The sequence below is a fragment of the Schistocerca serialis genome, chromosome 4 (genome assembly GCF_023864345.2).
Source record: "Schistocerca serialis cubense isolate TAMUIC-IGC-003099 chromosome 4, iqSchSeri2.2, whole genome shotgun sequence".
Classification (NCBI taxonomy): Eukaryota; Metazoa; Arthropoda; class Insecta; order Orthoptera; family Acrididae; genus Schistocerca; species Schistocerca serialis.
The window spans coordinates 251088005-251111645 of record NC_064641.1 but is presented as its reverse complement, the minus strand read 5'-3'; the positions used below and the strand labels follow the sequence as shown (position 1 = coordinate 251111645).

The 23641-nt window shown below is 39.1% G+C and overlaps 1 protein-coding gene across 2 annotated transcripts in view; it reads left to right on the top strand.

The window, feature by feature from the left end:
* The window catches only part of LOC126473655 (ATP-dependent RNA helicase p62-like), a 57769-nt gene extending 46042 nt beyond the window's left edge, over window positions 1–11727 (top strand). For both annotated transcript variants that reach the window (XM_050100881.1, XM_050100880.1), the window contains exons 11-14: window positions 7159–7218; window positions 10745–10972; window positions 11211–11295; window positions 11376–11727. In XM_050100881.1, the coding sequence (XP_049956838.1) occupies window positions 7159–7218; window positions 10745–10972; window positions 11211–11293 (371 nt within the window). In that variant the 3' untranslated portion in view covers window positions 11294–11295; window positions 11376–11727. The remainder of the gene's footprint in view (window positions 1–7158; window positions 7219–10744; window positions 10973–11210; window positions 11296–11375) is intronic.
* The last annotated feature ends 11914 nt before the right edge of the window (window positions 11728–23641 follow it).

The window sequence follows — 23641 nt, the reverse complement described above, 5'->3', positions numbered from 1 at the left end:
TATATTCTAATGCCATTGGTTAAGTTGTTATATGCAAAGGTTAAAGTTAGTTTCACACTTCTGGAGATACAGAAAGCTAAACTTTTCATTTTTCAAGTGGCTATTTTTGTGACCCACTTCGCTTCAAATTTCCCTTACGGAAATCACTAGGGAAATTAAGTTTCAAAAGATCGCCTAGTTATGTTTCCTTCTAGAAAAAAAATTGCAGGAGACTTTATATTTCAAAGTTGCTTACAGCTAAAAGGATACACTGTTGGAAGATGTGCTGTGGGGTCAGACAAATGACTATATCTCTGCTGATATTGAATTGGTGATCGTAAGACTTTGTGTGCCTGTTTTCAATTATCATTGGTAAACACAAAAATTCATGTGGAAATGTCTGGACCACTTGACATGGAAGGACCCCTGAGTAGAAGGCGGGGATCGACTTTACTGTCCCAGACTTACATCTGCTGCCCTCCAGGACTGGAGTCAGGCTGCTGCTGAAGTGAGCCTGGAGGCAGCCCAGCAGTAGGAAGGTGCAGAGTCTTGGGAGGATGGCTTGATGCTATAAGATGGACAGGCATCGACAGAGGCCCATTACAGATGGTGGCTGCTTGTTGAGCCATATTGCTCTGGTACCTTGTGTAGACATCTTGTCGTCTTAGGGACTATAGAACTGTGAAGACTTCTGCTGAAATGACTGTTATTTATACGAGTTAGCTTATTTTTCGTGGTGAAGCACTGCTTCCAGCCACACATGGAATAACAAATCCATAGTTAAACAGTATTGAAGCTGCTTGGTCTGTCCTGCAGGAACTCTTCATGCTGTGTTGAAAGACTTGGTGCTCGGCCTGCCAGCTTCTTAAACTGCTGTGACAGAGCTGCTATTTTACACTGCAGTGGTGGAAAATGGTGCTACAATACCTCCATTGTTGAGAAGACGTGGTCCCGTGTGTCTAACTTGGACTGGTCTGCATCAAACCTGTGCACATATTTACGGCTTCAGCCACAAGGTTGAGGCTGTGCACTTACCCACCCTACAGCATTAGACCTCTGGATTGTCATTCATCTCTGTTATACAACTTATCTGAAATTGTACCTTAAAACTAAAACATCGAACCTTACATTCGTTCTCACTAATAACCAATTGGTTCCTTGTAAAACTGTACAACACGATATACAACTACTAATTTTGCCCATATAGACCTGCCACCAAGGAAACTCCATGTCATTTAACTCTGCAGAAAAATGACTTGAAGGCCCCATGCACAGCACGATAGCATTAGAAGACTAGGAAACTATGAGAAACATATTTCTTGACAGTACCTACATTGCAATGCATGCACACACCCGCGCCTATATAGTTAATTCAGATTTCAAATTTTCACTTGATATCGGAGCTGGTACAGTGTGTGCAAAATGCCTGGCAACTAGGTGCAGAGTTGGCTGGGGAAACGGGGAGAGTGGCAGTGATGGGGGTCGGTCAGAATGCTGTAGGGGAAATGCCAAGTGCTACAGGGAAGTGCTGTTCCCAACTGAACCTTATGCTCACGTTCTTTGTAAATATTAAGTGGGGTACTTTCACGCCCACACTTGCATGGTGACCATTCAAAAGGGTCTACTGTCACCGCTGCTTTCGTTATCTGAAACGAATTCCACTGAAAATGCAATGATTTATTTGTGCCTGTCTTGTTAAGTATTCATAACTTTCAAAGAAGCATCATGAGTGGTGAATTTTGCCAAAACACTGCAGATTTTACTGTCCCACCTTACTAACATATTGTGCAGACACAATTGCAAGAGGATTCTGAAACAGTGGTTTATTGAGTTAAGTGAGGTACTGAGGAAAAATAAAGTCAGTATCTTATGAAAAAGCACATCCCCTGCACAAAAAGTGTGATATCTTCACATATGTTGTTTCAAAACCCATAGCATTTCTCATTTCACCAGCTGTCAGTGGCCTTTAAAAATTTCTTTCTTGAAAAAGTCTGTAGTTATCGTGATAATGCTGTAGATAATGAAGTTTTATATAACAAAATGGTAAAATACTCTTCTGTGTGTGCTATGATTTGCCAAATCTCATTTCGATATCAGAAACCATTTATGAAATATGAGGAATGGTGTGGATATTTCGCTCTGGCTTTATCGCGGGCACAGCGCAATCACAAATCAGCGTGCTGTATAAGACCAATTTTCTTGAGATTGGCTCTCCAAGTCCTAAAGAAAATTCAATGTCTTAGCTAAAATTCACATGCAACAACATATAATAGGCCACCAAACGCAATTTTTCATTACACACTTTTCCGAATTTCACACAGTGTCTTAATTTCACATAAATATCACAATAACTAGGACAATGAATGAAATAATGGGCGGCACATCATCATGAACCTAACATAAAGCCATAAGTAAAGCAAAATGAATTTTTTTTACCAGGTAGTTTCATAAAATTGTTTGAGAAAGATTGCAGAGTATGAGTCTTCAATTCTGTCATCGCTGGCTTGCAAAAACATGGAAAAACGGCTTATCAGCCTAACCTTCTGAACAAACGAACTCATCCAGCACTTTGGACGAAAACTGGACACTGCGCATCAGCCTCTGTATCGTGCCTGAGCTATGATTCTTTACAACCTAAAAGTAAATGATGTTGCTACTCAAAAGTTGTCTTAATTTTGCCACTCTTGAGATTGTCCCACCCAGTCATTGAATTTCCAGATTTGACATCATTTAACTACGGAAAATGAGTAAACTAGACATGGGTCTGTTCTCCTGTTTTTCATCTTTTTTTACTTATCCCTCATCTCTCCCCCCCCCCCCCCCCCCCTCCCCACCTTTTCATCCATAATTCTCTGTCATATTCTGCAGTTGGGAAAAGCTATTCCCCTTCTCCCTAACCTGAAGTGCGTACAGTCTCTAAGACAACTTAAAATTGTCCGTCCATATACGTCATCTTCTAAAATTTTCAGTACTTGCCCCATGACAGCCATCTGTGGTACTGAACACGACATGATTACCCTTTAACACACAAGGACAGTTAAATGTGCTACTACACTAACACTTCTCACTCAACAAAACAGCAAAGCAAAATCAGACTGTAAGGATACTTAACCTTAACACTGTCATAATACCTCTTGTGTAACTTACAACAATTGGGGGGGGGGGGGGGAGAGAGAGAGAGAGAGAGAGAGAGAGAGAGAGAGAGAGAGAGAGAGCGCCACTAACTGTAAAGGTGACACACTAATTTGGTGACCGGCACAATTAAAGCAACTTGCACATAAGCTTTCAGCTACTCCTCTCCACATTAAACCCACCAGTACATTGCAACAACACAGTACTTACATTTGGCACCAACAGCACTTGCATTTGGTATCTGTCATCCCTGTTCTACCAGAAAATACTCCCACACAGCCTAGCTACCCAGGGGCCCACATATCTGCAGTGACAAGAAAGAAATCCGTTGTTCAGTATGCTGTGGGTCACACAGACATTTATTCCCTAGATGTAGTCCACAAACAGATCTCTTCTGCCGTTCTCCCCTCTCACCCCAATCCTCCCACCCACCCACATGAACCAGCATGAAGGAATGCCCCCCCCCCTCCCCCCATCACCCAGTACCACCCGGAACTGGAGCAACTGAACCACAGCCTTCACCAGGACTTTGATTACCCATCATCGTGATCTGAAACGAGGAAAATACTACCCAAGATCCTTCCCACCCCTCCTAAAGTGGTGTTCATTGCCCAGTCATCATCATCATCATCATCATCATTGTCATCGTCATCATCTTAGTCAATCGCTATGCCACGCCCTATCCCAACCATTTGCCACAAGGATCATATCCTTTTGGAAGACCCAGGTGCAAGACGTACCCATCCATCAGACCATAATTTGCTATTCCAGTCCTGTCACAGGTTTATACTGCCCCATTGAGGACAAGGCTGCCTGTGACAGGAGCCATGTCATAGACAAGCTCTGCAGCAATCATTGCACAGCTTCTTATATTGGCATGATTACCAACTAACTGTTCACCAGGATGAACAGCCACTGCCAAACTGTGGTCAAAGCAAAGTAGACCATCCTGTCAATATGCAACTGAACATAACACTTCATTTCAATGGCTGGTTCACTACCTGAGCCATCTGGATCCTCCCCTCCACCACCAGTTTTTCTGAACTACACAAATAGGAGTTACCCTTATATTCTCCATTCCTATAATTATCCTGGCCTCAACTTACACCACATACTGTCCACACACCCTCCACCCAACAGTTTCCACTCCCCCCCCCCCCCCCCCCCCCCCCAACCCCGTGTCCTATCACCTCCTCCCCATTCCCATCTCCTACACTCTTTGTATGTCACCCTCCACCAAAGCATCTGCCCATCTTTACCCAATTCTCTCCTTTTTTGACTCAGTTTTTCCCCACATCCTGTCCGACAACTTGATGCTGCACATGTTGACATTCTAGTCCCTGCACACTCTGCCAGACAGTATCCTCCCTCACCCCACCCATACACTGTTACCACTTCCTCTTCACAATCTCTCCAGATTGGTGCTATCATCCCATGTGATAGTTTCATTTTAGCTCGAGCTGCTGGAGTTGGCAGTCGTGTGTGTGAGGTGTGCTTGTTTTTCTCTTGAAGGCTGTGGCTGAAATCTTTATATAAGTGTCTTTTAATTGTGCCAGTCTGCAACTAGGCACGTTGTCTTTATGGTAAGTAACCGTCTGTCTCTTCCTGCTATGTCATTATTTTTATGTGGAGTTTTCATTGCCTTACGTAACTTAACTACTCCACCTGATTATTGTCTGGTCATACTGCTTTATGCCCTGAAAAGTGTTGGTACTCCCGGACAGCATTAGACTTCGCCTTCTGATAGCTACACATAGCTAATACCTTATATACTCCTTGACAATGAGCCACACCACTTGCTCTTGATAATCCATAGTGCAAAACTAATTGTTATTTACATATACACAGACTTGTGACTAGTTGACACATACTGAATGTAACAATTCATTTACATATTTGGGAGAAGACCCATTGACTCTCCACGGTACTCTGTGATACAAAACACACACAAAAAACTGCACTCAGCCCATAGCATTTTGACAAAACTGCAACCCTGCAGTAATTATCATCTTCATCCACAGATGACAGTTGTAGGTTTTGTATGTCCCACTTGTCACCAACTGAAGTAGACCTGGGGTAAAGGACTGTTTCTGTGTAGGGCTTTATTGCAGTGGTGGGTTGGGGAGAGGGTACAGGCCAGTGCCAGCTCAGATAAACAGCAAAAGTTAAATATTTTAATAAAACCCGTGCAACTACTTGCAGCATCATGGTGCAGAAGCAAAGTACCATCTCAGTATGTGATGAGGATGGAACATTTTGCAAGATGGTGGCTGGCTGTTGACCAGAAGGCTATGACGTTAGTGTGAAGGAATGCTGGCACTGCAAGGTTGCTCAGTGTTGTGTGGCCCAGTTGTAAACCACACGCTTGTGTGTGGCGCCAGTTGTGTGGAAGACTTCCAGAGTACTTGCAAGGGATGACAGCATCTGGTAATCGATCTCTCTGCGAGTGACAGTGTGATGCAGAAGGATGAGGTGGTGTTCCACCCTGACCTCTATGCTGCCCTCAAGGGCAGGAGCCTTTCTGCTGCTGGAGTTAGCCTGGAGGCAGCCCACCTTTGGAGAGGCACCAAGTCCAAGGATGACGATTCGGTACTAGATGCTGCGGCAATGGAGGTTTAAACTTCTGGCAGCTGCTTGCTGACCCATACTGCACTGGGGCCTGATCCAGCCCTTACCTCATGGTAGGCAGTGGTGGATTGCTGATACCTCTTTTAAAATTGATATTCATTTATATGGGCTAGCAGCCCATTTGTTGTGTTGATGCACTGCTTCCAGCTTCGTTCAGGACAAATTCGTTGTGTGGCAATGTAGAAACTACTTTGCTTGTCATGCAAGAACCCTATCTTACTGCTGTGATGGCAAGATTGCACTGCTTGGCATAGTCATCTTGCAATGTGTAAACAAGCATGTTGCTGCAACTGGCATGCCAACACATAGGCTACAACTGGCTGCCTACAAATGTGCACACATACACACAGACGGAGTTGTTGTTGGGAGACATGTTGTTGCCTGTTGTTGTATATCATCTTATGATTAATGTGCTTTGGAGTCGGCAGCGTTGAAACCTGTCCTCTTTTCCAAATATGAATAAGATTCTCTTAATTTGGCTTCGTGGTGGTGAGAATTTGCACAGCTTCTTAGAACCACCATATCCTCTCCAATGTAGAAATCAATTTGCATAGGCTGTCATTTTTGTCCAGTTTAAAACTGTGTGTTTTGGTTGCTATGCTAGGTGATTTTTCATTTGATTTATGGTACGAAAATGATGCTGCATTCACCTGTCAAAATATCAGCGGTTGTTGAGGATGATACCTGGTTCTTTACTTAAGTTACTTGAATCTTTTCTTTAGTTACAGATACTTCCCATGTTAAAAATAACATAGGCTTTGCCTCGCTGTTTTAGTGACTAGGTCACTGATGATATAAAAGTATATCTTTCTTTCATGTGTTTCTGTTGCTGCTTGGCGAATTATTTATCATCAAATTTAATTATTTTGACAAAAAAAATGTTTTGGAATAATATACATGTTTACAGTCCAAGAAGAAACAATTTGAGGAAATAAGATTCATTTTGCGTTCTGTAATGAACATAGGCATTTTTTTAGTCTGCGCCACAGCATGTCAACTAGTGAGGAATATAATGAGGTAAGGAACACTGGTGTGGCTGTTTGGAGCTCTGAAAAGTAAGGCGTACTTGCAGAATGGTTTTGCTATTCTTTGGCTCAGTTCCATCATAAAGATGTTCGTTGTCACATTAACTTCTAGTTTTTCCCATGTGGCAAGGGCCTTACTGAACACATGCCAACTACAAGGGCCTTTCCATTTTCCTTCTGTCAAGAGTGTAGTGTTTGTCCATTTAGTGTTCATTCTAGCTGTATCCTTCCAGATTTTCTTGCTACGTAATTTTGGGTCATCTTGTTCATTCTATTGATTTTCTAGTTACATGGACATCACAATTCAACCTTCTCTTAAGTATGTGAACCATTCTATAAGTGTTTTGTAGATTTCCTTTTGCATTATTTACTACTAATTAGTTTTATGTTTCAGATTTCCGCAATGGAAGAGCATGTATCCTTGTTGCTACTGATGTTGCTGCACGTGGTCTAGGTAAGATATTGGCAGGCTACAACAATTTTTCGTAGTATTGGACTTTTTTACTTGCTTGATTTTAGTTTTATTGTTCTGACAGAGCCTTGGCTCTTACCCTTACGGCACAGTTTAGACAGGCAACGCAATATACTGTGTGACTTAGGATAAGATGCAGAATCAATTTGCATTGGGAGTTGCGCATAGAAACATAGTTGTAGGGGCTTCGTTAATCACACAGGGATGTCAACGATGAGACACAGACATATATCTGTCATATTGCTTGGTGCAATACAGAATGCTAGCCTCTCCATGCAACTTGTAAGACACACAGCGAGGGAAAAACCAGGTCAAACAATGTGGCTAAAAAAATTGTTTTAGGTAGGTAAAGCAAAGCCGCATCAGTCTGTAGTTAGTGTTTCGGTACAACTTTTGCTTTCCATGTAAAAAAAAAGTGAAAAACTACTGTTTTGGGGCTTCCCTGCTATGCAGTCTTTCTTATTCAATTTTTGAGGGACCTATTTGGTGGGAAAAGATGGTTTTCCTGTATCTTGTTACACGATAATGAACTGGTTTTTTCATTATTGCCCACAGTTATTGTTTAACTTTGCAGGTAAGTAAACCACCAGGTGTGTTTTAGAAACATATAGTAACTGGCCAGTTTGTTTGGTGGGTTTTAAGACATAAGTTGGAGCATACGAACTATAGCATATATATTGAAATTGTCACTAGTGAGTTCACCACCCGCTGCAACGTCATTGATGGTGAATGGTTTTGCTTCAGTCCAGCATTGTTTCTTCTGAATACTACTCAAGCTACATCATGTACTACTTAGCAAAACTGAACAGTTGTAGAAATACTACCCTAACTTTAATTTTGAAGTTTCTCATGCTGAGACCTCATAAGAAAGCTGAACTGTTTGAATTTATAGCACCGTATGGGAGCACCCAGTTCTTAACTTCAAGTTTTTTGAGCTTTAAATAATCCACAATAACATCCTTTGCAGATGAGCTTGTGATTTGTGCTGTCTTGTTGCTTGTCATGTGGTGAGTGGCATTGCATATCGTATCATCCCAGTGGAAATAGGAGTGTTGTGCCACACTACCTTTATTGCAGTCCGTTGAATAGCATATTGTATTGACACCACACCTAATAGTAATTTGGTATCAGACACTTGTAAATACTGACAGGTATTTGGTGCTTATTTTGTCTTGTGCTTGTAAGTCTGGAACTCTGTATTCATAGAAATAAATTTTAATTTTTGATGTTGTAGAGGTTACAGTATAGGATTATGAGCAGTTTGACTTGATCATTAAATTACCATTGGTTCTTTACCTTTTGATGCTTTATGGAACAAATCCTTCCTAATATCATGTCGGGTCTCCTTTTGCCCGGCGTAGTGCAGAAACTTCACATGGTCTAGACTCAATTAAGTCGTTGGAGGTTCCCTGTGGAAATACTGAGACATGCTGCCTCTACAGCTGCCCCTAATTGCGAAAGTGTTGATAGTGCAGGATTTTGTGCACAAACTGACATCTTGTTTAGGTCCCATAAATGTTTGATGAGATTCATGTTGGGCGATGTGGGTTGCCAAATCATTCTCTCGAATTGTCCAGAATGATCTTCAGACCAATAGTGAACAATTGTGGTATGGCACAGTCATCCATAAAAATTCCATTGTTGAATGGTTGCAAATGATTCAAAGTTGTGGAACGTAACGATTTCCAGTCAGCGATTGTTTCAGTTGGACAAGAGGACCCAGTCCATTCCATGTAAACACAGCCTGCAGTGATGCAGCCAACACCAGCTTGCATAGGGTCTTATTGACAACTTGGGTCTACTGCTTTGTGGGGTCTGCGCCACACTCGAGCCCTACCATCAACTCTTCCCAATTGAAAACAGGACTCTTCTGACCAGGCTAGTTTTCCAGTAGTCTAGGGTCCAACAATATGGTCACAAGCCCAGGAGAAGTGCTGTAGGTGATTTCATGCTGTTAGCAAAGGTATTCATGTTGGGCATCTGCTACAATAGCCCATAAACATCAAATTTCGCCACACTGTTGTAACGGATAAGTTTGTCGTACGTCCCACTTTGGTTTTTGCAGTTAATTCATGCAGTGTTGCTTGTTAGCACTGATAACTCTATGCAAACATTGCTGCTCTCAGGTGTTAAGTGAAGACGGTCAGCCAATGTGTTGTATTTGGTGAGAGGTAATGCTTGAAAGTTGGTATTCTTGGCACTCTTGACACTGTGGATCTCTAAATATTGAATTCCATAATGGTTTCCAAAATGGAATGGCCCAGTGCTTTTACCTACAATAACCGTTCCATGTTCAAAGTCTGTTAATTCTGTCATGCAATCATAATCATAATCGAAAACCTTAGCACATGGATCACAAGAATACAGGCTCTGCCAATGCACTGCCCTATTATATATCATGTGTAAGCTATACTCTGCCAGCTGTATATGTGCATATTGCTATCACATGACTTTTTTTCACATCAGTGGAAATGAATTGCATTGCAAGCAGTATGTGCAGCATCATGGTGTTTAACTTGTATATTTTCTTAAGGTAGGGAGAGCTAATCTTTGGATAATGTGGAAAGTAAAGTCTTTACTTTAGAGAATTAGTGCTGTTGCAATAGTTGAGGCAATTCACACTCGGCTAATGTAGCAACAACGGGTAAACTTTGCATTTTGTAACAGCTGCCACTCGAAAGTTTTGGTTAACATTGATGCTTTCATATGACTAAACAACCGTGATAGTTCAGCTCTTGAATCTTTCTTTTCTCTTCTGTTCTCAAAGTTGAAAAGAGTCTCTCAATGGTTAGCAGTGCTAAAGAACTATCTGCAAGTTCTGTTGGGCCAGGGAAAGACTTACCTGCGGCAAAAGTGATGTATGAAAAGGTAGGTTTAAGAGTGAACCTTCCTGACTTCATAATCTTATCTGAACCCAAAGGGGAAATTCATACTAGGGAGTATGATACCAGGGGTAGTGTCAGATGATACATACATAAATATATATAGATCAGCTAGGTGGAAGTAAAGCTCTGGGGATGGCTAGCCAGTCGGTCTTGGTAGCTCAGTTGGTAGAGCATTTGCCTCTGAAAGGCAAAGGTCCCGAGTTACTGTTGTTCTGGCTCAGTTTTAATCAGCCAGGAAGTACCATGGAGTAAATTCCTTACAGATAGGTGCTAATTCAGGTTGCAGTCTATGAAAAAAAATTGTTTAAATATTGAGTTTATAGTATGTTATGATGAAAGGAGTCTTTCAAAAGAGAGAGAGAACATGACTAGAAGTGAGTCTTAAGGCTGCTGGCAAATTAATATCAGCTCAACGTGTATATTTTTAAGGCTAGGTAGTTCACCGTACAAATCCACAGTTCTTATGGGTGCAACTTGCAACAAGTACATATTACATTTGTCTTTCAGTAAGAATGTGTTAATCACTGATTTATGTGTTAATCACTGATTTTTCATTCCTTATGTGTTACAGTGAAGGAACTTCAGTCTTTATTTAAAATATGTACTACTTGAATTTTTTGCAGATGTTGATGGGATAAAATTTGTAATCAACTATGACTTTCCTAACTCATCAGAAGACTATATACACAGAATTGGACGAACTGGTCGCAGTCAGTCAACGGGAACGTCGTATGCGTTTTTCACAGCTAAAGATAGTCGTCAAGCTCGTGACTTGATATCGGTTCTTAAAGAAGCGAATCAAGAAATCAACCCTAAATTAGCTGAGATGGCACAGTTTGGAGGGTGGAAAGGTTTGTTTTGAGACATTTGTGATGTAATTTTGTGTGGAATGTACTCCCTGTAATTGCATGATTTACACACAGAATTTTTTGTCTATTCTGAAGTATTAGTAGCAGTATATCCATTATATGCATTGAAAAGTAAAACTAATATTTAGCCTTTTGAAGATACTAATAAGTCATTAAAAATCCGTATCTGAAGTTTGAAAAAAAAAATTTGATGACAGTGGAGTATTAATTACTTTTATAGGAGGCAACAACAAGTGGGGCTACAGCCGGGGACGTGAGAATAGTTTTGGTTCAGCAAAGAATTCTCACAGACGATGGAATTAATGGTAACACAAATTATTTTTAAAAACTTAAAAGGGTTCATATTAAATTATATTGCTACTAACTATAATCTTACATGTTGCAGGTGTTGTAGTGCAGAATCTACACCCATTTTACACTTATCAGTATTGAACGATCTGTGAATTTCTCCCTGTGCAGTCATAGACATGACAGTTAGATATATATGCATGACTTGCTTTCACTATTTATTTTGTAATAGTTCTTCAGTCTTGTATATCTGTGAATTTTTGGCTGTGTAGGAAGACACAATATCTGAGTTCCTTAATTCAGAAGCATTTGTTGTTTCATTCCATTTGCTACTGAAATAATGTAGCTATAATTCAGAGAAGTTTATTTTGTTGTGCACATTTTATGTGTTGGACATCTTCTTTATTATTCAAGGAAATGTGAAAATAATAAACGTAAGTGAAACAGAAGCTGCTCTTCATTTTTTCATTCTAAGGATTACCTAGTGTCCTAAAAGATTATTCAGTTAAAAGATATTAAATTTAACATTTAGGCCAGCTGAAGAATGAAGAGGACCTCGAGTGGAAAGAAATACTGTAAAACTTTGAGAAATGAGGAGATCGGTAAAGACTTTGTGATAAAGTTGCATAAGCAGAAATATTTCAGGGAACACACACACACACACACACACACACACACACACACACACACTCTCACTCTCTCTCTCTCTCTCTCTCTCTCTCTCTCTCTCTCTCTCTCTCTCTCTCTCTCTCTAGCCTCATGAAGGCTGAGTAGAGATCATATTGCAAACTTTGCCTCTGTGCAAACAGATTTACAAAAAGTTATGCTATTAACCAATTACAGGTGAGAAACGATGTTAATCATGAAAATGGGACCAAGAAAGCTGGAGTTAAAAGATTCATCAGTATAATCCCAGTGGGATAATGTTGTCTGGTAGGGCAAAACACCTTTTTAAACGTATTGTAATCTAGTCAGATATTTTCAAAATTTGGAAATACATTTATTTTTGATAAAATATTCTACCAGATTCCATAAATATAACTAGTCTTTGTAGCAGATATGACATTTTACAATGAATGTCATATTCAGTGTTTTCAGGTTTAGAACCTAATTTCCCTTCTGTATCTCTTAAGGGGACACAGTCGCGAGGGAACTCCCATAAGGAATCAATGCTAGCAAACGTCAGGTACACTTGCTGGAAGTAACTAATGGAGATAAAGACCTGAAACTTTTACAGTGTACAGCTGAAACATCATTCTCAAATCACATAAAAATGGTTAATGTATTTTCATTTTTTTGTTCTATAAGACAAAAAATCAAAACTTTTCTAAACATCTTGGAGCTTGTAAATCTGTTCTTTCTATCACTACTGGTCTATTTTTTATCTAATTAATCATTGTATTAACAAGAGATACTGTAAGTCTGATGTCTGTAGCAGTTATAGTTTTTGAGAAAAGTGTACCAGAAGGTCAAAAAAATGTAGTTTTGAGAAAAGTGGTATTAAAGTTTTACATGCAAGAAAGTAATGTACAATGTCATACAGACACACTTTTAAAACATTCCAGGGCTATACTGTGGCTCAGCTTCTTGATCTTTATCTTCTTTTCATCCTTTCTTTGATCTTCTGGCTATCCTGGCCTCCTTGGTAGCATTTCCTGCAGAATTATCAGCATAACGGATACGGTCTATGTCAATCTTTTCAGTCCCCTTTCAGTATTGATACCATCCTTTGTTCCCAAGAGTCTTAATACATCAGTCTTCTTTGACACACCACCATTGAAGCACATCACTGCATCATGAACACCAAATTTGTGTTTCTTTTCTAACGAAAACAGTTTTTGGTAGCCTTGTCCAAATGACAGAATTCAAACTTATATTTGGGTTTTGAGTTTTTCCATGGAGACACTTTTTCAAGAGCTCTTGTTGGCGAAGGTCTCTGAAAATGGGTTTCACAGCTAGCAGGATTTTTTCTGGAATTGAATGTTTGTACTTATAGCTGGAAGATGTAGCTGGGTTGTTGAATTTGCACCAGCTGTCAGGTCCCCGTGGGCAAAGGTTATGTTGTGGTTCCTCATCTGTTGAAATTTTATGAAAGAATATAGCCGAGATGGCTCTCCTCATTGCTTCTAAATTGTTGCAGTTATTTCTAATGGCCATACCATAATAAGTCTGGATCCTGTCTATTTCAGCCTTTGTCAGGCCCTCTTCATCACGTAACTTTTTTCCTTACATAGCTTTAGACGTCGTGATCCCATTCTTTTCTGTACATGTCCTATACATTCCAGTTTATTAATTATGACTCTAGGTCCATAAGGTTTACCTTACTAGCACTTTCTGATAAGCCTTACTGTCCCCGTCCCAGAGATAGTCTGTATAGAGGATACCTCTTGACTGCACAGACCTTTTGAAAATGTTAGCAACACCAGCCACTTCCATGCCTCCACTAGAACCATCATAGTCCTTTTTGCACATGTTGTATAGTGGGACTTTTGCTGCAGATGTCACAGAACTTAATAATAATTTCAATATCCAGAACCTTCCCAGTACCAAAAGAAGTTGCTGACAAGGCCATTTAGGGATGTATGCCCATGTTTCTGCCAACTGCCATCAAAACCAGCAGAAATTTGCCTTGGGTCAGATTTCGTATCATTCAACTGAACTGCTTCTTTGGCTGCTTTCAACATTGTAGATTCACTTACCTCAGCTACAACTGCACCAATAGTCTTGTTGTAAACATCAAACTTTTTTGGAGATGGAGGAATGTTCATCACTGCACAAAGAACAGCACCTGCCCTTCACCCTTTTCCAATAGACCTAAGTGCATACACTAATCTTAGATTGTTTTCATACAATCTTGTTACGTGGGATGACATTGTATTGGCAGTACAGCTACATTCCAAACATGTCAAAACTAAATTACAAACAATTCCCTTGGTTTTCACCACATCTTCGTGCAAAGTAACGTTTCCACCACATTTTTTACAATTTGTGTGTTTTTCGATAAGTTCACATAATAACCTCATGGAGATCAGAATGTTTGTGTCAGTAACAACAGAAACACTGTTCACACCACATATTGCATTGTCACGCATTTGGGAGGCACTTGGAAAACCGGCAGCACTTAGAAGCTTCTTGCTTGAAGCACTGACACTCGCACTGACTTCACTTTCAATATTATTTTCTGCCCTCTGTTCAAAACTAGCAGTTTCACAGTTGATTTTTACATATTTATTTCCACGAAACTTAGGCTTATATCCAAACTTCCTTATTCTACCCATTGTGTTACAATGTTTCACAAAATAAATACATTTGTATCACCAAAACGTAAACAACTAGGATGAAGAAACTGACAAACAATAGTCGACAATGCAGACAGGCTGCAAACATCTGAATGACAATTCTCTCTTGCAACCCAAATAAAGAATATTTATATCCGTGGAACATAAATGATTGTTGTACTATAGTCAATGCTGACTACTGCACAAGACACTGCAAAAATGGACGTGGCGCTAGTTACCATGCTTCACTAACAAATTAATAATTACGAATCTAATAATCAGATTTGTATGAAACAAACGGCATTTTGTAGCCAAATAATTGGAGCATAGATTAAGACTAAAAAAAAAACAAAAAAGTTTGATTTTTTAGCCTGTTCGTGACTGTCCCCCCTTAAAGCAAATGTTGAGTGAAAGTCAACAAGTTAACAAAATCTGTATTAAAAAAAAATTGTGGTGGGCATAAAGCTGGTATTGTTAGGGTTAAGGTTCACTATAAGTGACAACGTGTGTTCCATGCACCAGGCTGGCTCTTACAGAACTACAGCACAGGGACACAAGGTTGAATTTCACTCTGTGGATACATCTGCAGTGAACTTTGCATTACATATCAATATGGGTGAGAAATACATTGCATATGTCGGTGAACACTCCTGAAAACTACACAAGTTTGAGTTGGGAAGGGACTTGGACAAGTAATAGTGAACTGATTGAAGGAAAATATAATGTAAGGGTACTGGTGTAAAAAAAAAAAAGCTACTCAGTTTTCCAGTTGAATAGAGAGCAAGGAAATTTAAAATAGCAAAACCTCTGGTCTTAACAGTACCATCACTTGAATTTGTGTGTCCTAAATCTCACAAACAGGTTGGGAACTATTACATATGATATTATCCAATTTGCTAAAGACATCATTCACATTAAGAAATAGCAGTGTTACAGTGACCTTATTAACTACAGAGACACAGCTATCAAATAACTTTTTTCAAATGAACCTGGAGACTTATTGTCCCACAATACTATTTTTAGTAGTGTTCTGGCACTTTGTGGATTGTGCATTAATTTGTAAATTATCAGCAAATACTTGAGTATTATAAATGATTGTTGACTTTTAAAACATTTACAAATTAATAATGCTGTGAAATATTTTTGAGCAGCATTAGTTAATGAACTCTGGCATACGTTTTAATATGCGTGATCTATACAGATTTTGATTCCACTCTTCAGATCTTCGGAAGGGCAACACACTTTCGGTGAAGCATTTTGCTGTTGAGAGAAACTTGGCTTTCTCAATAGTTAAGAAAAGAAAACATGGTGCATAGTTAGCTATAATGTAGATGATCTTTGTTTAGATTGTGCAGTTGTATAACCAACATGGAAGAGAGACCTCCTTACCTCACCATGTGTAAGTAACACTCTACATATTTCACATTAACATACCACCATACCTTACAAAATTGCTATTTAAATGTGTAATATTATGTATTATGTCGTTAGTTGGTGTGTTGTATATCAAACAGACCAAATACTACTCTAGGGCATAGAAACGGACATAAAACATTTTATCAGTATATTAATAATATTACAGGAAATGAGTTCAAATTTCACAAAGTATTTGAAACTGAACAAGGCATTAATTGCTGGTGAGCCAGACATAACAAATGTCTGATATCATAGATCATCAGTTTCTGAATGCTGTGTGTGGACACACAGAAGCCAAACTACTGACATTTCTCACAGAACAGTAATTCATAGATGCAAAATTTAATTTTTATTTTTCAATACTATTACTGATGTACTAGCGGAATCATCTATTTGTACACTCAAACATACCTGTATGTTTGCTTTTTAGTCTGCTGAAATGGGCAAGTAGTGACAGTAGCTAACAAAAATACAAAAGATTGGGAGCTGTAAATGACTCATTTCTGGGTAAACCTTGTTGGACCCTTGAGGGTGCCAAAACAACCCTCTCAAAAACGCGTATACCCTCTTACCTGAAGCAAATACATATTAACCCATCACATCATTTGAGGTAACAGGGTGGCAATTCATCAGGAAAATCTTGGGGAATTTCATAAATTGAAGATTTAAACAAAATTAGTATTTCAAAGTATGTTAATTGTATGAATGTTATTCCATGTAAATTATCGATGTTTAAAAACTGCGGTCAAACTCTCCCATGTAGAAATGATTCTGCGATGTACATCATGTAAAAAAAATACCAGCTGTTAGATTCCTTAATGATAAAAGCTAGGTGTTAGTGACATTGGCTAATATGGTTTGGAAAATATGCAGAGGGTACCAAAAGATAAAGCTTTGTAATGTCAGCCAATACACAATGCGAGGCAGGATGGCAACAAAATAGCACTTAGATAAAAGTGGAGAAACCAGTATTTGGTACATCATGTAATTCTTGACTTACAGTATATTATACTGTCATATAGAACAGTACCTTAGGAGTCAGTTCAATGTAAAACACAAAATAATATGCGAAGATAATGTTGAAAAATGAAACTGAAAGGGTCTGCACAGAGTATGAGGCCACATATGTTAAGCATTTTGAGGCTGTGGGTCCCCACAAAAACAAAATTCTGAGTATGAAACTTCATTCTAAAATTCTGAGTAGTTGGCATTCAGCCCTCCACAAGACCAGGAAAACTTTAATTAAGCAAGACTCTCATATATGCATGATCAGTATGTGTCCTCCCTATAAAAAGCGTGTCATTTGAAACAAGAGACCAGTGATGCGTGCCCCGACTATGAAACACTTTGACAATCACAAATAGCACTCGGTAAACAGACCCCATCACTTCTTGCTACATGCTTGGCATGACTGACTTACATGGAGGATTTTTGTTTTGTTGAGAATTTCATAACCTGTGTGATGTGTGCAGTGGATCCAATAGAAACGTCTGTAATTGTTTGCAATACTGAAACTAGAGCTTACGTCGGAGTAGAAATTGTTGGACTAGTTTCATTTTCAAAGTATGTGATGTGGTCCTATTTTGAGCCCTGCTCCATAATAAGCTTTACAAAACAAAATTTGTAAGCTGTTCAGTGTTATTAGAATTACAAATGCAAGCAAAAGAATTTGTGTGTGTGTGTGTGTGTGTGTGTGTGTGTGTGTGTGTGTGTGTGTGACACCCACACTACTGCAATGTTGTTGGTTTGATTCAGTAGTGGTTTGCCAGTCGGTGATTAGAGCAGATCAAAATGGCAGACAAAATTGTGGATCATGCCAGTTGTGAAGTGCATGGTGTGGTTAGATTTTTGCTGGCAAGTGGAACTTCGTCTGCTGAAATCCCTCCTGAGTTATGCCTGGTGTATGACCCTGAACCAATGAGTGACAAACAAGTTCGAGAATTTCAAAATGGCCATGTAAAAGTTGATGAACAGTGGAGTGTGAGGCCCAGTATTCAGACCAATGACATTGTTGATCAAGTGAAACAAAAACTTTGAAGTGGTCTCACTAATGAATTCTAAAATGTTGCTCAAACCTCAATTTCCAGGGTTATCCCTGAACAACTTGGATGTCAAATTGTGTGCGAGGTGGGTTCCAAAAATGCTCACTGATCAGTGCACAGGGCAAAGGATGCGTAGTGCATAACAGTCATTGGAGGACTATAGAAAAGGTGGAGATGATTTGTTTTCCCATGTTGTTACAGGTGACGAGATGTGAATATTGTACAACACAGAATTGAAACTGAATGCTAACCAAACTGAGATGTGCAATCCAAAATAAACACTGTGGGAAATTGTAGTCTTCCATATAATCCTCCTCCATAACAAGGCATGCCCTCACACCAGTGCTGAAGCGAAGGAGAAGATTTAAGATTTTTGTTGGGAACATTTTGAGCATGCTTTGTACAGTCCCAACTTTGCACCAAGGACTGTTCCGCTTCTTGCATTTGGAAAAGTGGCTGGGTTTCAAAATAACAATGAACTCAAGACTGGCGTTAACAACTGGTTAACTTCCCAGGGCAGCCTTCTATGCAGTGAGGTTATAGAAGGTGGTGCAGTGCTACAGAAAGAGTTGGATGTGAATGGCAATTATGTGGAAAAGTAAAGTAGGTATGTAGTAAGATATTGCTGTGACTGAAAACCTTTACTCATGCGCTTATTGTTTTTAATGACTAAACTGACCATAGTTTTGGAATACACCTCGTAAAAGGTTGGGAAATTTGTAATTTAGAAAATTTGATTGCATAGAGTCTTGTATTGTGCATCTGTTCATTGAGTCAGAGGCTCTACTTCTGTGCATAAAGAAGCCCATTCAGATGAACAGTTCCATACCAAGAGAGGCCATAGCATGCAGCTCACAAAAGGTGACATTATTTCTACCCCGATTTTAAAGAAACACTCATGCCGAATTACATGTACCGATTTAATTGTAATGTTGAAACTTATTTTGAAGATACATTCCTCCACCTGTAGCATAGGACTTGCATACAAGCTACATGTTTGGTATCCAGTATTCATTTTGAAGTATACAAGAAATATTTTCTGATTGCAGATTTAATAGTCAAATATAAGCTGTTTTTCCATGGATAATTTACAAATCTATACTTAATATATCTGCTTATATATATGACATGCTAAGTGTGTTACAACTTGGTGTTGATGTCCATCCACTCTTTCATCAAATGACTACATAATGGTAGTGCTGTAGGTAACGGGAGGGAGTTCTCTACTTTGCAGGCCACCTTATGGCGTGTACTTTAGTTCAACATCTTTCGTCCCCTGCCCGTTCAGTTATGGAGGTGTGTGGAAGGAGCGACTGTCAGTAAAGTTCTGTATGTGCTCATAATTTCTCTCACTTTATCACTGCTGTCGTTTTATTAGGTGTATGTTGCAGGTACTAATACAAGGTCTCTTCAGAAAATTCCAGAACTTTGTCCACAAAATTTTTCTGCTTTGGAAATAAAAAGTGTCTCCAGGGGTCAGGTCTGGAGAGGACAGAGGATGAGGCAGCACAGATAATTGATATTTTGTGCAATAGTCACACACCACCGAGGATGAATGTGCATATGTGTTATCATGATGCAAGAGCCATGAATTGTCTCACCACATTTCAGGCCATTTCCTTCTCACACTTGCCACAGGATGTCACGTACTGATAGTACTATCGATTAACAGTTTGTCCATGCAGCATGAATTCATGATGAACTAATCTTTCAAAGTAAAAGAAAACTATCAGCATGACTTTGACCTGACCTGACATGCATTTTTTAATTCCTGCAGAACCTTTATTGTCCCATTGTGAAGGTTGAACCTTGGTCTCAACATCGTAACCGCAGACCCACATCTCATCGCCAGTTGTTTTCTTAAGGAATATATCATTCTCGTTTGCGCGATCCAAAAGCTCTTCACAGATTGTCAGGTGAGGGTCTTTCTGGTCTTGACTCGTGCTGTGGGATGAACTTGACACAACACGGTGCATCCCAAGATGCTATGTCAGGATTTCATGACATGATCCAATCAAAATGTTGTATTCTTCTGCAATCTCTCGGACAGTCAGTCTTCAAGTGGCATGCACAGTTTTGTTGACGTTCCTGACATGAGAGTAGTTGTAGACATTGAAGGGATCCTGAATGAGGGTCCGACCATTTTTAAATCGTATGAACCATTTGTAACTTCGAGTATGGCAGGCCTCCTGCACCATTTTGGTGTGTGTGTGTGTGTGTGTGTGTGTGTGTGTGTGTGTGTGTGTGTGTGTGTGTGAGAGAGAGAGAGAGAGAGAGAGAGAGAGAGAGAGAGAGAGGTAGGTAGGTAGATAGGTAGGTTGGTTGGTTTTCTTGAGTTTCATACAAAATTTAAGGCAGATGATGCACTCCTCTAACACTGTCATCTTGAAATTCACAATCTGCGTCTCACAGTGTTCTTCTCAGGATGGCACTCATCAATAACTAACAGACATATGACAATGAAACTTCTAGTAGTTACACATTAAATACAGGCATGTCAACTGAATTTCGCTCCAACACACCATTATGCAAAATTACAAACATTACGGAATTTTTTGAATGGACCTTATATGTTGCTTGACTCTGAAATATACCCTGGGCTTGCATTCAGGAGGACAGCAATTCACATCCATGCCCGGCCATCCTAATTTAGGTTTTCCTTGATTTCCCTAAATCACTAAAAGCAGATGCTGGGATGGTTCCTTTGAAAGGGCATCGCCGATTTCCTTCCTCATCTTTCCCTAATCCCGAGCTTGTACTCCATATCTAATGACACAAGTGTTGATTGGACGTTAATCACTAATCTCCCTACTTGAAATGTACTCACTCAGAATTTCAACTGTAAACCTTTTAGTAATGCACAATGCTTATCTCATAGTGTCTGCCTGCCAAATGACAATAGAGGGATTCTTTATACTCAATGGATGAAAAAAAAAAAACAAAAAAAATCAATAATGGTAGATATTACGTGGACAGGACCTGGAATAGTTTGGGTACTTCTGTTACAATTGAGCTAAATAACATACAGGGGGAGGAGCCTCATTCAGCTGTGAAAGAGAGTAGTGCAAGACCATTAATAAGAATTTAAGACACATGTTGGAAACAGTTTGGGCAAAAAAGAGTTGTCTACTGCTAGTAGTCATGGGAGGGTTGTAGACCAACAGCTGCAGAAAAACTGGGGCCAGGGCACCATATAAAAAGTATTGTAAAATCAGGTAAGAACATATGAAGAGACATACCAGGGATCTGAATGAAGATGATAGGGGAAGCAGACAATAACTTCTTCAAGAAAAGAGAACACTATCAGGAGTGTCATGGAGAAGGTTGGTGCAACAACGTTATACACAAGTGTGGGCTTTGTTGAGGTTCTGCAGTGGAATGTTAAAATCTGTATGAATAAAGTCATGATTAAAGTTAACCAGGAACTCCACTGGGATGCTGTTACCTTCAGGTGCTGCTGTTGGTAGATAAGACTACACAAGATGTTGCCTATTCCTTAACAAGAGCGGGAACGATAGTTTAGCTGAACTGGTAGCAAATATGTGGGGCAGGGGCGAGGGGCAGCAGGAGTGCCACCAATGGTAGAATTCCTATGATTTGAGCTGTGAGAGGTAACACTACTTTAAATCTGCCATTCAGATAGCCTGCTTCAAAAGAGGTACACCTCAACGAACTCGCACACCTTAAAGAAACTAGTTTGAATAATCATACTGTTGTGCGTCAGAATGTTACAAGACTAAAAAACAAAGTTAATGAATTTTTGTGTTAACACAGTCTAGAATGTCAAAAGGAAGTTGATGCATTGTATGTCCAAACACCATGTAAATGCCAAACTACAAATTAGCAGCCCATTTCTGTAGAGAAAATATGGAGAAAGGAGTTAAGTATATATATATATATATATATATATATATATATATATATATATATAAAAAATTAGAGATCCTATTGGAATCTGGTTTTTGCTTTGATCGACAACTAGAAGCCTGTGCCTGTGAATTGCTGCTACCAAAAACATCATAATTATTACAGTATAAAGACCCTCATAGGGAACCATTCAAATACTTTTAGAAAAATTGGCATTATTATGCCACATAGCAGATGATAGTTGCTAAACATTTTGATAAGAATTTTCCGAAAGGTTCAGAAGAAAGAAATGATTTAGAAATGTTATTTGACACTTACAATACTAGTTGTTGCGTTAATTTTCCCTACCACAGTTACAGAGGAAATCAGTCTACCAATAGACAACATTTTTGATGGTGAATACTTAATCGGTGATATATCAAACAATGGAAAATCCAGGATGGAATGTAACAATATGAGAGAAGGAAAATTGCTACTCACCATATAGCGGAGATGCTGAGCCGTGATAGGCAGTGTAGTTTCAGCTCTCTGAGACTGCGGAGGTGTGTGTTTGACCATGATGCACAAGTAGCCATAAAAAATAACTATTCTGATCAGGGTGAGGTAGTATTATGGAAAATGGACAATGGGAAGTTTCAAGGCAGCCTTGCAGGAAGCTGATTGGTGAGTGTCTTATTTTGTGACAGGTGTTAGTTCCAAGTTAAGCATATTTATAGATGAGCTTCTATAAATCTTTAGTAATTTCTTTTTTAACAAAATGAAGTGTGACATTAATAAGACATAAAAAATCCCCTAATTATAAAAGGAATCAAAATAACATATGCAAGCAAATGGAAATTGTTAGGATAAACAGATAAGTAGGACTGATAACATATTACAGAGAATACTGTGTTACTTTAAGGAATGTGAAATTAACTATTCAAGCAATAACATTAAATTTATATGGATAATGTTTAATCCTGCCAGTGCATTCTTTTGTAGTGACTCAGTGAAAATAATAAAATTATGATCAGTTGACTATTTTTGACAAATTTATTTCTGTGATTTAGGACCAGAAAACCAAGGACCACTGAGAAAGTAAAAAACATCCTACCATACCAAGATATTCTTTACTAATAAGGTAAATTCTAAATATACACATTTTGGCACATAATTTGTCTACGTTTCCACTTAGTTGTCTTAATGCCAAAGGCACTTGTCTATATCTACATCATCTTCATAATCCATGAGCCACCTAACTGTATGTGTTAGTAGAGGATACTTGTGATACCACTAACAGATCCCCACCTACCCTATTCCATTCGCGAATGTGGTGTGGCAAGAAAGATTGTTGGTAAGCCTTTGTATTAGCCCTGATTTGTTGAATTTTGTCACAGTGCTCATTTCAAAAGATGTATGTGGGAGGAAGTATTATGTTGTCCGATCCCTTCCAGAAATTGTTCTCTTGAAATTTCAATAGTAAACCTCCCTGTGATGCACTATGTCTGTCTTGTAACTTCTGCTACTGGCATCTCTGTAATGCTCCTGTGCTGACTAAACCATCTTGTTACAAAACATGTCTTTCTTCGTTGGATCTTCTCTATGCCTTCTATCAGTCCTATCTGGTAAGGATGCTGTATTGATGAACAATACTCAGTTCTTTTTATAGAGGAGATTTAATTCTCCAAAAATGTCATAAATCTTGGGCATAAAACATATTCCATAATTCTACAATAGATTGACATCAACAATACAGGCATATAATTATGTGCATCTGTCCC